This window comes from Mustela lutreola, chromosome 10 (genome assembly GCF_030435805.1).
Source record: "Mustela lutreola isolate mMusLut2 chromosome 10, mMusLut2.pri, whole genome shotgun sequence".
Lineage (NCBI taxonomy): Eukaryota > Metazoa > Chordata > Mammalia > Carnivora > Mustelidae > Mustela > Mustela lutreola.
The window spans coordinates 51890188-51905559 of NC_081299.1; the positions used below are offsets into that span (position 1 = coordinate 51890188).

At 44.7% G+C, this 15372-nt stretch overlaps 1 protein-coding gene across 2 annotated transcripts in view; it reads left to right on the top strand.

The window, feature by feature from the left end:
* Positions 1-14482, top strand: part of PGM1 (phosphoglucomutase 1) — a 62338-nt gene extending 47856 nt beyond the window's left edge. For both annotated transcript variants that reach the window (XM_059135614.1, XM_059135615.1), the window contains exons 8-11: positions 5447-5582; positions 8614-8797; positions 11293-11427; positions 13843-14482. In XM_059135614.1, the coding sequence (XP_058991597.1) occupies positions 5447-5582; positions 8614-8797; positions 11293-11427; positions 13843-13932 (545 nt within the window). In that variant the 3' untranslated portion in view covers positions 13933-14482. The remainder of the gene's footprint in view (positions 1-5446; positions 5583-8613; positions 8798-11292; positions 11428-13842) is intronic.
* Positions 14483-15372: the final 890 nt, after the last annotated feature.

Here is a 15372-nt window from a genome sequence, read left to right on the forward strand (position 1 = left end):
CATATCTTGGTATTTTCTCATGTACTTGGAACATGGTGGACACTGATTCATAGTGGTTGAGCACATGATGGAGTTTGGGTTACGACACGGCTCCTGCCCGTCAGGCTCCAAGGACCCAGTTCCAGGGGAGTCACAAGGCAATACAGGGTTCATTGCTAAAGGGAAAGTCTGGTGGTGGCTGGGGGAGAGGCCCTGAAGGCTGGAGTGATCTGGAACAGGCTTCCGGAGGAGCTTACCTCTCCTTTCAGAGTAAATTCATTTGTGCCATAAAAGCCAAAGAGGACAAGACTGCAGACAGAGCAGGTCTGCTGGACCTCCAACCCAGTCAGCTAGGGTCTGACCACTCCTGGGGCAAACCCTTATTGATGTTTGATATGCAGGCATCAGCCCAGGATACACCTCAGAGTTGAGGTGGAGTAAGAACAGACAGGTAGGATGGAGTAGGGGTGAGCGTGGAGGGCAACAAGAAAGCCATCCTGGTTTGGGGTGAAGTGGAAAGTAATTGCAGGAGATGTTAGCCAGGCTAATAGGTGATATATGGAGTGGAAATTTTCAGGCAGAGAGAATATCGTGTTTAGAAGACCAAAAGGGAGGGGTGCCTGCGTGGTGCAGTTGGTTTGAGCATTTGACTCTTGCTTTTGGCGCAGGTCTGATCTCGGGGTCATGGGATCGAGCCCTGGGTTGGGCTCCATGCTCAGCACAGAGTCTGCTTGTGTTTCTCTCTCTTCCTCACCCTCTGCCTCTCCCCTTACCCTCTCTCTCTTAAATGGGTAAAATAAATCTTTAAAAAAAAAAAAAAGAAAAAGAAGAAGAAGACCAAAAGGGAGCTAAAAATGGGGAGAGAGAGAAAGATAGAAAGACATGACAGCCAGATGCAAGTGTATTCAGACAACTCCGTGTAGCTCTTCTTCAGTTGCCACTGCCCCATCCTCAGACCTGTCACCTGGCAGAGGCAGGCGCCCGGGCACTCCCAAGATGCCTAGACTGGTAAATGGAAACTAATCCCCAAACTGTTAGCTTTTGGCTCCCTCAGCAAGCGTTGACATTTTTCTTGGCCGAGGCCTGGAATATGCCCTGACCGAGCGGAGGGTATACTTACCACAAGGTGCTGATTAGGCCGAAGTCAAGTGACAGGTGTTTGAAGACGCTGAAGGGGCAGAATTCCCAGGCATTCAGTTAGTCCCTGAGCTGGACCGAGTATGAAGAGACCGAGTGCAAAGCCCACCACTGCCTTTGTGTTAGCTAGGGCTAGGGGTGCCTGCTGGCGGTGTTTCTCTTTCCTCACAATTATGGGAGCCTGGCTTCTTTTCCCTTTTTTAAATTAAAAGAAATGATAGCAGTAATTCACATTCATAATGGGAAAATTAGATGAGGAAGAAGAGGAAAACACTGTAATGCCACTGCCCGGAGAAAAGAATGTATTGGGTTATATTCCATTTTTATCACCAATGTGTACATTTAAGAGCCATTATTTTTGAAAGCTTAATAAAGTAGTGGAAAGCCCTCATTTCCCCCCCAAAATTTCTTATTTTTCCCTTATCCATAATGATAATTTGCATTTGTATAGTACTTAGCAGTTAATAAATATTTCTACCCTCTATCACGGTAAAGTCTTACACAGTTGTGTGAGAAGGGTAACATTATTCCCATTTTGCAGTCAAGGAAACTGAGGCTTGGAAAAGTTAAGCTAAATAACAGAGTTTTAGATTCTGGTTTCATGACTTTTTTTTTTTTTTTTAAGATTTTATTTATTTATTTGACAGAGCGAGTGAGCGAGCAAGAGAGCACAAGCGGGGGGTGGGGGGGCAGCAGCAGAGAGAGAAGAAGAAGCAGGCTCCCTGCAGAGCAGAGAGCCTGATGCAGGACTCCATCCCAGGACCTCCGCGATCATGACCTGAGCTAAAAGCAGACGCTTAACTGACTGAGCCACCTAGGCACCCTGAGGTTTCATGACTTAAATACAAGCAACTTCCAATGAAACACAATTGCCATGACTACAATAGCAACATCTTTAGAAACATACACACATCCGCCATTGCCTTTTTTTTTTTTTTTTTTTTTTTAACTTGTAACTTGTCCTCATTCATCAGAATCCTAAAGAAAATGAAATGTACCTGGACTTTGGGGGCACCTCGGTGGCTCGGTCGGTTGAGCATGACTCGTGATTTCAGCTCAGGTCATGATCTCAGGGTCCTGGGATTGAGCCCCATGTTGGGCTCCACACTCAGCGGGAAGTCTGTTTAAAATTCGCTCTGCTCCCCAACTTGTTCTAGCTGTTACTCTCTCTCTAAAATAAAAGAAGTAAATCCTAAAAAAAAAGAAAAAAGAAAAAAGAAAAGAAGTGTACCCAGACTTTCTGAGTAGTAGAGTTACCTAGAGTTTTGATTACATGAAGGTGGTTGGTAAGAGTAGTAAGAAGTTCCAGAGACTAGGGATCTTGCAGATGAAATAGAATATTTGTGCATGTTATCCAAGACAGATATTTGGTTGATGGTATTAGATGTGTGATTCAGTTATCTCTGAGTAACTCCGTCAGAATTGGTTAAGATCTTTAGATTTTATTTTCTTTTCTGTATAAAAGAAAAAGCAGAATTCTTTACTTAGAACAGGAAAAACACAAAGGACACTGGCCCTTATGCTTTCAGTCTAGCCTAAATAAATAAATAAATACAAAATAAGAAAAAGAGAAGAAAAAGGAAGGAAGGAAGAAAAATACCCATGGGAGCATAGACAAATAATTCCAAGCTGTGTACTTCTGTCATGAATTCTCAGTATTTCAGGGAAGCTGCCAGAATCTTGCTGCTCAGGGTGAACTATCGCCAAAACATCATTTGCAAATGCTGTAAGGGCCAGAGAGCTCATTGCTGTTCCTTGAGATAGCAATACAGGCAAATAAAAGTCCATAGATCATGAAATTCGATAAACCAAGAATTAGTTACATAAAGTGCTACGTAAAAGTATTGCCCAACATCTCCAGGTCTGTCAGCTTCCAGGTTCTGAGAACTGTGGTTTCTGAAAGTGGTATCTTATTGAAGAGAAGGTCTTTTGAAGGAAAAAAAATGTATGATTTTTGAGCCAAAAAGAGAAAGAAAAAATGTAGTAGATTAATTAACCGATAAACTCATTCATTGCACTCCTTAGTTGTTAAAGTACTCAGTGTGCTATTCTAGTCACCAGACTTCATTATAAGGATAAGTAAAAGATGTCTCTTAAGAAATAGGTGAGAGGGGCGCCTGGGTGGCTCAGCGGGTTAAAGCCTTTGCCTTCAGCTCAAGTCAGGATCCCAGGGTCATGGGATCGAGCCCCCTGCATTGGGCTCTCTGCTTGGCGGGGAGCCTGCTTCCCCCTTCCCCACCCCCAACCTGCCTCTCTGCCTACTTGTGATCTCTCTCGGTCAAATAAATAAATAAAAATCTTAAAAAAAAAAAAGAAAGAAATAGGAAAGGAACGGGGTGAAAGGCTCATAAATCGGTAGAGGGTTTGAGCGGGTCCCTATGAGGGAAGGAAGAGAATGTAGCTCGTAACTGCCTAGGGGAGCTGGGTACTAGTCCTAGACTGGAGAGGACATTTGAATTGGGTTTAGAAGGATGAAAAGAGGAAGAAAACAAACTTCACTCATGCCTACTACGTAGCCAGCATTGTGAGACACTGATGTTCTAAGAAGAATAAGACCCAGTGGGAAGTCAAGAAGGGTGCACAGGCACTTGAAGAGTTAAGGCATGATGATGTGCAAAGCCTTGTGGGAGAGGGTTTGTACTGAGTCCTATTCAGGAGTCAGAAAGTAGCGCTCATTATGGTCCATGTGTGGAGATTTTGTTCCGTTTTGTTTGGCTTTTAGAACAAGGAAATTAAGGACTGAGGAGAGTTGTGTCCTGTATCAGGTTCTTGGAAGAGTATCTCCATGCACATAAGCACATCCGGATGAGCCAGTGTGTTAGCTCTGGTAAAGATTTTAGCAGGTACCTTGGAGGGGGCAGATGTGCCATAGTTGACTTAACCAAACCCCTCTTGGTTAAAGAAAGATGCTCTGGATTGGAGTTGCTGGATCCACAAGTAGGTCCGTTTTTTAAGGCTTTGATACTTTTTGTCAAATTGGTCTCTGGAAGGTTGTACCTCTCCCTGCAGTGGCATACTGGAACCCCATTTCCCTTCTACCTCTCCTGATCCTAGATGTTCTCATTTTAAAATCTGTGGCCATTTGTCAAACAAGTAGCAGTTTCTTATTGGGCTTTTAACTTCAATTTGTTTCTTAAAAAATAATGCTACCTTCCTACGTAATTGGGTACCTATATGTATTCTTCAGTGATTGTTTATATCCTTGGGCTATTTTTCTATTGAAGTTTTGCTTTTTCCTTATTAACATGTAAATTTTTTCTGTATTGAGGTACATTAAACATCTACTTTACGTTGCAAATTGGTTTTTTTTTTAAGGTTTGCCAATGGCCTTTACTTTTACCTATAGTTATTTTGCAGATCGAAATGATAATTTTTTTAAAAGATTTTATTTATTTATTTGACAGACAGAGATCACAATTAGGCAGAGTGGTGGCAGAGAGAGAGGAAGGGAAGCAGGCTTCTTGCTGAGCAGAGAGCCCAAAGCAGGGCTCGATCCCAGGACCCTAGGGTCATGACCTGAGCCGAAGGCAGAGGCTTTAACCCACTGAGCCACCCAGGCGCCCCAATAATTTTTTTTAGTAGGCAAATACATAGATTCTTTTTTCTCTTATGAATTCTGAATTTACCTGTATTTGCCATTCCCAAGACTTAGACAATATATTTATATATATTTTCTATTTTATTTATATTGTATATATTATATTTATATATATATATATATCTTTTATTTTTATATATCGTCAAGGACTTAAAGCTTTTCAAATTTTATATTTGAATGTGTAATTTACCTGGAAATCTTTTTGGTGTGGTGTTTTATAGGGGAAAAAACTGAATTTTTTTCCAACTGTCTAGCTAGATAGCTAAATACTACTTAAAAAGAAATTCCTCTTTTCCTACAGTCTTGAAGTAACACCCTTATCATATATCCAAGTCATATGCATGTTTAGGTCTCTTTCTAGCTGCCTTTTTTTGTACCATTTAGGCTGTCAGGCTTTTAATTATTGAGTATTTGTAATGGTCATGTTCTTCTGTTGTTTGTATTTTTTCTGCTCACATTTATACTTTGTAATTGATATATCCAGTTCCACCAGATTATCCCTCTGACATTTTTATTGACATTTGCTGTAAATATCTAGATCACTTTGGGAAGTATCAACTTCTTTCCCATATTATGTTGCTTTGTTCCCTATGTGGTTCCTTCCATGTATTCAAGTTCCTCAGTCAAGTTTTATGACTTTTTTGATTGGGTCTCCATGTTTACTGTTGAGTTTATTCCCAAATGTTTTGGAGAAATCGTGTTTCTCAAAGCTGCTTGCTGCCCCCTGGCCAGGTTCTGATCATATCCGTGAGAAAGATGGACTCTGGGCGGTCCTCGCTTGGCTCTCCATTCTAGCCACCCGCAAACAGAGCGTGGAGGACATTCTCAAAGATCACTGGCAGAAGTACGGCCGGAATTTCTTCACTAGGTAAGTCCCAGCTCGGCTGGGGTACAGAGGTAGGGTGGGGAAGTGCGCTGAGAGAGTACTCATGTGTATAGATTTTTTTCCTGTTTCTCAAGTGATAATAAAACCCTAGTTCATCTAGCCTCTACAGATTGAGGGATTTTAAAATAATTCAATAAGGGTTGCCTTTTATGTTCGCCATAAAGAACAAGGCTTAAAAATTTTAGTTAATGTATTCAAAAGAAGAAATGTTTTGTAAGCCTTTTAAATGTACGGAGGTGGACATGATGATTGTGCTGGATTTAGACTCAGAAGAATGGAGTAGAATTTTATTTCTGACCCTTAGTGAGTTGAGAAGGCATTGAACCTCTCTCTCTACCAGAAAACTGTCCTCATTTTCCTCATGTGTAGAAATGGTAATAACAGTCTGCCATCGAGTGAATTAAATGAAATATGAGTCTGAAAGTGTTTTATAAACTCTGGCACACTCAAAGTATGGAAACTTTTTTTTCCCCTGAAATTATGGAAACAATTATGCTTAGTCTAAATCAACTTTTCTGACTCATTAAAATAGGTCCCCAAAGGCTGCATACTTGTCAATACTTCATTCATTGATTCAATAAATATTGACTGTGTGCCTACTTTCTGCCAGGCACTGGGGATTGGGCAGTGAACAAAATACTTAGAGTACATAGTAATTCTTCTTTGGCATGCATACTTCTGTTTTTAAAAGGCACTAATATTTTTTTTTTTTTAAGAAGTGCTTTTCACTAATTCCAACTTGCCTTTCCCCCAGTAAGTGTAAAAATCTAACAGAATTTTTCCCAGACCTCACTATTCTAATTATTGAAAGGAACTATGAGTAAAAGGGAGTAGATGAGTTGCTGATCGGTAAAAAATGCATAGATATAATTTCTTTGGGCCTCAGTTGCCTTTTCTATAAAATAGGTGAGTTAAATTAGAGAATTTAAAAACTATGTCACAGATTGAATAGTCAGTCCACGGTCTCTGGATAGTCCCGTAAGAATTAAACCTTAAGCAACTCAGCCTCCTTTCTCAGAATACTTTTATCAACTTGAGTGAAGGCTGTTGCTGTCTTCCTCCCTCAAGTCATTCTTCTGAGGGCGGTCTAAGTAATAAGGTTCACGTGGTATTGCAGCAGTAGCCCTAGGAGCCACAGTAAGAATCTCTACTTTCCAAGAACCAGGAAAACCTGGTAATTCAGAACAGCAGTCATGGGCTCACTAGATTCTAGAGTGTCATGAAGGCAGGACCATGTCGGGTTCTGTGCTTCTGCTATCACTGAACACCTCACTCCTAATGACACCGTAAATATGCTTTGGATGAATAAATGAACGAGTTAACAAGTGAATAGTAACTAGAATGGAATAGGGTTAGAAGGTTTGTTCAGAGAAGAGGTCACTCTTGAATCAGTTAAAACTCCATTTAAAAACCATTTTAGGGGCGTCTGGGTGGCTCAGTGGGTTAAAGCCTCTGCCTTCGGCTCAGGTCATGGTCCCAGGGTCCTGGGATCGAGCCCCGCATCGGGCTCTCTGCTCATTGGGGAGCTTGCTTCCTCCTCTCTCTCTGCCTGCCCCTCTGCCTGCTTGTGATCTCTGTCAGATAAATAAATAAAATCTTAAAAATAAATAAATAAAAAATAAAAACGATTTTAACGTATTTGTATTAATTTCAGATAACTGCTAACTATTGCAAATCAAGTCCCTAGAACCTGCATTTCTAGTTCGTTAAGACACCATCATACCCTTCATCTACTTAACAGGAGTGCTAGGGATTGTTTTATGTCAGCCTCAAAACAGTTAGTGTTGAGGCAGCTGAGATTCTGTGAGATGAAGCAACTTGCTCCTAGTTGCCCAGTTAGTAAGCGGTAGAGGCTAGATTCATAGGTTGTTCCGATGCCAAAGTCCAGATTCTTTCCATCACACCCCTCTGTGCCTAGGATTTGTAGAACACTTCCCCCAAACACCCAAAGGTCACAGGCGGAAAGCACAGACACCTGGTTGTGATTTCTTGCTATTTATCACGTTAACTAGGGGAAAGAGCTGACTTCAAGATTAAGAGGACTGCTGTCCTTGATCCGTAGAATCCTGGAGCCTGAACAGGTTGGCCTTAACTCCCCAGTATTTCTCATGTCTCAGAGGGTGTCATCTTGCACATATCATGTTTGTTTCGCTATCGCAAATAAATACAGACTCTGCTTGAGCCTCTAAAAAATAACTCTCAAGAGGGTGTGTGCCACAAGGTCAAGAAAAGCCACCTGTCAGAGTCTTTAACCTCGTAAGAAAGAAGTCAGGAACAATTCTGGGAGTAATAATAATAATAGTCATAGAATTTCTTTTGTGATGATTTTTATTTATTTATTTCTCTGCTTTGATCCTTCTGTATCTACATCAGGCCTCCTCCGTCAGGGTGAACCCAAAGCACTTTGGACCAGAATCTACCCTCACTGAAAGGACAGAGCTGTTTTCAGATGTACAGAGTTAGGCTTTGGCCCCTTCTCTCTGGTCAGTGAAAACTTGGCCTCACTTTAGGAAGCTCACGTGGAGACCGGAACGCTCTTGTGCCAAAAATCTCAGCAGCCGCAGGCAGGTCGCAGACTGGGAACTCTCCCAGCATTTATCCCAAAGAAGCTCCAGGAGTTTGAAAGAGAAGTGCTTGACTCATGTTCTTGATGCAGAGTCCTTGGGAGATAACCTTGCATTTAATTCTACCTCCTCAGGATGCGGTGATTAGATGTTAGAATCTTTCACAAGCCTTCTAGAACTTATTCTGTAGAAAAGCCAAGACGGGAGTTTTCTGCTTACTCAGAAGTTCCTGACCCTTCCCTGAAACCCTGCAAAGCCTTCCTCCCATCCCTGACCTGCTCCCTCCCCAGAGACGGACAGGCACAGCCTTTTGCCAGCTGCTTCTGCAGCTAGGGGGTTTGGGGCGGTGGGGGCAGGGGGAGGTCCAAACAGAGGGTGAAGGAAGTGGTGATCTATCTTGGGGATGATCCAAAGGGAGTGTGTGGGCCCACCTCTGTGACTTCTTGCAGGTACGATTATGAGGAGGTGGAGGCTGAGGGCGCCAACAAAATGATGAAGGACTTGGAGGCCCTGATATCTGACCGCTCCTTCGTGGGGAAGCAGTTCTCAGTGGGTGACAAAGTTTACACTGTGGAGAAAATTGATAACTTTGAATACAGTGATCCAGTGGATGGAAGCGTTTCAAGGAATCAGGTAGGAACAGATTTATGTGTATGGGAGAGAGGCCTCAGAGCTTCATCTCTGAACTCTCAAGGAAAAAAAGAAAAAGGCTGCTTGAGACTTTTTCTTCCCCTATTTTCTATTTCTATTCACCACCCTCCCTTCTTTTCCCCACAGTTGCCAGCTTTCTGCCGGGTCACACATGACTTGTAAATATACTCATAGGGGAAATGGGTTTTGCCCTGGTTCTGTGTACTCCCCGGTGCCCTCATTCTGGAATTCTTAGCCCCTGCTCCAGAGGGATTTTTTACATCCTCCAGAATTCCATGCAAGACGTTGTGTTGAATGCGTGTGCAGAAAGGAGCCCTAGAATCTGAAGCTGAAAAGGTGAACTACTGCCTTGATATCAGTCCCCTCTTTTTCTCTCAGAAGATGATAGCAGAATGCCGGCGGTGAGAGTGGTATTATCATAGACCTTTCTCTGGTGTGTTGTGATTTCTAAAAAAAAAAAAGAAAAAAAATTGTTGAGGCATTCCGGACTTAGAAATGTTAGCTGTTACCGTCTGCAGCATGTGACGCGCAGCCAGTCCAGCTTGGTGGTGCGTGCATAGCAAGACATCACAGTTGAGAACCTGCATCATGTCTGCATGGAGACAGCTGTTAGGGTTTCCCTCGCCGGGTGCCAGGGAGCCAAGGCTGCAGGCTGGGTCGGCCCTCAGCCAAGCTTCTCACAGACACCCAGGGCCCAGGGTCTTCTCTCCTCTGGTTCACTGTTGTCACAGGATGAACTCGCCACTAATAATTTAGAAGCAGAGATAATAAAGAAGCAGATGAAAATTAATTTACAGGTTTCTAGTTTTCTTTTTCCTGATGGACCCAGATTTTTGGCCCGGTCCTTCTCAAGGTAGCTGACAGCTTTGAAGGAGGGAGACCGCAGGATTGATAAGAGTGTCTGTCTGGAGAGCGGGCAGTGGATGGATGGTTGGAGCATGGCCACAGCGACCCTGAGCACCAGGAGTCTCCATCCTCAAAATGCTGGCCCAGTGGGCTTTCTTCTCTATGCCTGTTCACCCCCTGTGAGAACTCTGGGTCTGGTACAGATGGTTGTAAGTGACGTCTGAGATAAAGAGAGGCTGCGGATAAAGTAGGAGGTGGGTAGGGAAGAGGGCAGGGTGGGGTCCACAGGATGGCAGGGCAGAAGTGTTTGTAGAGAAGCCTTCGGAGAGAAAATGGGCAATTAGGGAAAGTAACCCCCAATTCTGCGCTACACCTAGCATCTGTGAGGAGGGAGGGGGAGCTGAGGCGTGTGTGGGAAGGGTGTTGGTATGAGCACGGGTGCTGTTTGTTGCACTCTGTGAGGAAGAACCCAACAGCTTCACGTTCTATAATCAGGAAGTCTGAACATTTGGATGGAAGGGCGGGGAGGAGGAAGAATCCTCTGAGGTAGACCTAGCCTCTGCCATCAAGTAGAAAGACTTGAGAAGCTTCAAGTTGAAGCTGTGGGAGAGGCAGACCAACCTGGTATGTTTCTAGAAGCAAGAAATGGTAAATGGGAGTTAATGGTATCCTCCCCATGATGATGGAGTCAGGAAGGGACTGTGTGCCTTTCGTCTGCTGTCTTCACTGCCAAATGGCACGATTAGACACGGCATGGGATTTGGTGACAAACAGCAGGGGAGGAGCAGTGTCTCTCCTTCTGGTTGGTGTCCAGCTTTGAAGTTCTTTGTATAGAAAAATGACAGGCTCACGAGGACTAGGTCTCAGACCGTTGTCTTGCTGACTCTTCCTACCTCAGGTGACAGAATATGTACCTGAGAATCTTTAGCCTCAGTTCTCCTGAAGCAAGAACGTTATTGAGGATGAGAGATGCTGCCAGGGAGGAAAGAAAAAGGCGGCAGGCAGTTGAGGTCACGGGTTGGCATGGCACCCACATGGACCCCGCTTTGAGTCCGCAGGCGTCGAGGGGAGAGTGATCGCTGGTTCCTGCTTGCTGGGATGGCAGTAGCTGGCTTCACCTGCTGTGTGGGGCCTACTGTTCGCTGTTTGAGCCTCTCTGTTGGTATTCTGAGAGTTCTTCCTCTTCTGTGTCCGGGAATCTCTTCTGCTCTGGTTTCAGCCCATTCTGTCCATGTTTTCCTCCTGATCTGGGGATCAAATTTCTGTATCTAGCAACTTGTTTGTTTACTTATTTATTAGGCTTCAAACTGGAATGGTTAGGCTACAGGGGAGTGGAGAGAGGAGGGGAGGGCCGGCCTGGGTCATCCAGGACCCCTGAGCCCCGGATCAGATCCCCCACCTGACGCTGGGCACGCTTCTCCCCCTGTAAGCTCAGCCCCCTTGGGCGGGACGCAGTGACGGGCTGACCACAGCCGACTCCATGGGCTTAACTGCTGCCCTTGATCAAGGACCTGATCTTCCAGTGGATCACGTGCAGAGGAAGTTCCATCTGCAGACGAACCCCTTGTATTTGCCAGCCTTCAGTCTCCCTTCCAGCAGGTGGGGGACACATCTCTGCTTCCCTTCTCCAGGGCCTGCGGCTCATTTTTGCTGACGGTTCCCGCATCATCTTTCGGCTGAGTGGCACGGGGAGCGCGGGGGCCACGATTCGGCTGTACATCGACAGCTACGAGAAGGACATCGCCAAGATCTACCAGGACCCTCAGGTAATGCCCAGGCCCTGTGTCCTGACGAGTTAGTGCGTCCCATTAGAGGGAACAGTAGTGGTTTCCCCGAGTCTGTGTTACCACAGCCCGTTTCTCCGGTGGTCAAACACGTGTGTTCAGTTTTCTCTATATGTTTCCTTCAGTACGTCGTAACAACAGTGACAGCTAACCATTAGCTCAGCATGTTCTCTGTTCTAAACCCATTACCCAAGCGGATATACTCACTGAAGTCTCAGATGAGGTAGCTCCCATTCTTGTCCCTACCACAGATGAAGAAACAGGCAGAGAAAGGTTAAGTGGCAGCTCATAGGATCACGTGCCTGGTGAGCAACAGAGTCAGGAAAACTAATCTTTAAATAAGCCCCTCTTCTGGCGTTCTGGTCTGTCACTGGTCATTTGCTATTCTGCTTGGTCTGATCGCCTGTTCTGGAAGAGCACACGCTGGTTCCAGATTTGGTGGCGGAGCAGAGTCTCATGACCCAGCAACAAAGGTCAATATGGAAGAGTCTGCAGGCTGGCAGCCTGGTGTTTTGGGCTCCCAGACCTACCCAGGGGATCTCCAGTAGTACGTCAGAGTGAGGAGGGACCCTGGAGGCAGGGGTAGGGTGGAGAACTTAGAGGACAGCCACCCCAGGGGAGGAGCCGAGGGGAGACAGTGACACACAGGGGAATTTCACCTTGTTTGTTCCTCACACAATGGTCTTGACAGATGTTCCTCCACCAGAGTTGCACGGCCAAAAAAGTGTAGGAGCTGTTGTGGCCCATTAACCCCTTCTTCAGGATTCATAACACACTTGGCACCTTACGGGCTCTGAGAAAACTCACAGCGAAGACGCCTGTTTGAGTGGCATTTCACCATGCTTATTCTACTAAGCCTTTTTCCTTTTAACACCTAATTAAAATCCGAGGAAACTCATTTGGAAAGCCTTGGCATAGCGGTTTTGAGAATAAAGTTTAGATGTAGAAAGGTCTTGCTTTCAGTCCAGTTTCTGCCACCTGAGTAGTAGCCGTGTGTCTGCGGGCAAGTGGTTTCCGTGCTCTGAGCCGTGGTTTCCTGGTAGAGTAGTTCCTACCGCTCCGAGGTATTATAGGGATTTAAGGAGACAAGGGATGCGAAATTCGAAATGCTGCGCCTGGCACATAGGATTAGCTTTTGAGAACGTGTGGCTCTTAGAGTCAAGAGGAGGCTTCACTTTTACATACATATATATATTTTTTATCATGTCCAGACTCCAGGTTCAATTATTGCAAGATCTCTGTCGTGCTGTAGGTGTCCCTAAAACTTAAACCAAAGGCAATGGTGTCTGCGTTGTAGACCCACAGAATAATAGAGCAGGAGAAAAAGAAGGGAATTGTGTTTTTTTGCCCCAATACCAGGCATGTTGTAGACATTTATGAATGAGTGAAAGATAAGTTTCTTTGAACCATAGTTGTCAGGAGGTGGGGGGGGGGGGGTGAGGAGGGCAGTGGGAGGGGCCTGAAGGGTGTGAGGTGACCACAGTGCCTAGATGTATCACCATTCCAACCACGAGAAGCCTTCCCTTACTCTGGAGCTGCTGGACCTTTGCCTCAGCACTTTCGGGGACTGTTGGCACCCCTAGGGGAATGGCAAGTGCTGTGCTCAGTGCGTGGAGTTGCTTCTCCCGCTTTCAGCGAGGAATCATGAGTTGGTGGAGATTAAGATGAGGGAAAGCAACAGTGGGCAGTAGGAAATGAACTGCTCTTGGCTCTGCCCTTGGGTCATTTGGTTAAATCACTTCATCTTTTTGGATCTCAGTTTTCTCATCTGTAGCGTGGGCAGTTTAGCTAGATAAGTAAGTGGTTTTTAAAAATGTTTTCATTAAAAAAAATTAAAAATTATTTATTTTTATAAATATATCCTGCAACAGCAGAATTCTTTTCTTTTTCCCCCTGAGTGAGAAGTAGTTGGAAGGTAGTGTTGTTGCATTTTGCAAAGATCTCTTTGGGGACAATGTGGGCGGCAAATTAGAGGATGCGGAAGTAGAAGGACCATTGTTCCAGGTGAGAAAGAGAAAGTTGATTTAGCGAGATCGATGGCCCAGGTTGGAGAGAAATGGTGCCCGTTGAGAGATGTATAGAAGGTAAAAACTACTTACGTTTGCTAATAGATTAGACAAGGGCAATGTGGGAGGAGAAGGCGTCAAGAGTAACTCGTCGTTGTTCATTAAGTTTAGATGTTAGGCTGTGTTGTTGAGTCACCAAGATGGGGAATGCTGGAAGCCGATTTTAGGGAAGGAACACTTCTCTGTGCTTAGACTTGCAGAGTTTGAGGAGCCTTTGGGATGTGGGAAGAGGCAGTCAGACACGTGGGTCTTGGAGGCCATCTGAGGGCTGGAGCTCCGGATCCGTGTCTAGAGAAAGTAATGGAAAAGGTTCTCTTTTTGTCTCCCTCAGGTCATGTTGGCCCCCCTTATTTCCATCGCTCTGAAGGTGTCCCAACTCCAGGAGAGGACGGGACGCACTGCACCCACCGTTATCACCTAAGAAGATAGGCCAGTTGCGGTACGTCCCTCTGCCTCAGGACCTCCAAGTCATCTGATTGAAGAGCATGGACAAACAAAATGTATCCACCCAGGCTTCTTAAGATTTGGTTTTTCCACTAACCAGCTGTTGATGACTGGCCCATTAGTGTGACAGGGCCAGCTGAGATGCCATGTGGGCAAGAAGACCTAGGGGCTTTTACTAACGTCACTCCGTGTTGTGCCCTTAAGCCCTGCTGCTGTGCAGGTGTTTGTCTCCCAAGCACCTGCTCCTGTTCACTACAATGTGGGATGGAGGCTGAGTAGGAGCCAGTGAGGCCATTTCTCATGCTTAGGTTGTCCCAGTGAAATGACAGTGCAAGCTCATTTTTCTTTGGTGAATTCCTCCCCCGTTCACTGTTTACATGTGTTCCAGCAAAATCCAATTTCTGGTGCCTTCTCTCCAATCAGTTCTTTCCTCAGAGTGAGACGTACTTGTCTACAGATGTCTGCCTTGTTTTTGCGACATAGTCCCACACAAATATTGTGGGATATTAAAGCAAAATAAGCCACTATTTCTTGATGTCTTTTTTTTTTTTTCTTAACTGCAAAATGCTCTTCACTATAAGAAAGAAAATACTTTTTTTTTTTTTTAAGAAGATACTGTATTCTGTTTGGATGTCCTAACTAGAAGACAAAATGTTCTCTGCACTAGGTTTAAAATCCTTGTACTCAAGAACTGTGATTTCAGATCTTAGCAGAGTCAACTGAGCCCTGGATTCATCCGAAGTAGCTTGCTTTATATAAGCTCATCTTGGTTAATTTGGAATGAGGGAAAGCTAGAGATTTTCAGGAGATTTTCCCCCCCCCAGGAAATATTAAATAGCAAAGTGCGGCCATGTGCCTTGTGGTGTTGAGATACCGTAATGCATATTGAGGGAACAGGGAGGGGCAGCACTCTCAGAAGCTGAAAGTAAGATGACCAGCATTTGGCTGGATATCTTGAGTGCATTGACATCTTACTCGTCTTAGAACAATTTCATTTTATTTTAAAGATTTTTGGTTTTTTGAGAAAAAGAGAGCATGAGCACGGGCAGAGGGAGAAGCAGACTGCCCTGCTGGGCAGGGAGCCCGATGTGGGCTCGATCCCAGGACCCTGGGATCCAGACCTGAGCCAAAGGCAGACACTTAACCAACTGAGCCATCAGGGTTCCCCAACTTAGAACATTTATATTCAATCCATGAGTGTAATGTAGTAGTTAAACACATAGGTTTGGAAGCCAATAAACATGAGTTTGAATCCAGCTTGGGCCTTTGAGTCACTTTTGAATACATTCTCAGTATCTTGAAAATCAGGATGAAGGGGTGCCTGACTGGCTCAGTCGCTGGAGTTGTGACTCTTGATCTCAGGGTCGAGTTCAAGCCCCTCATTGGACATGGAGCCTACTAAAAAAAAAAAAAAAAA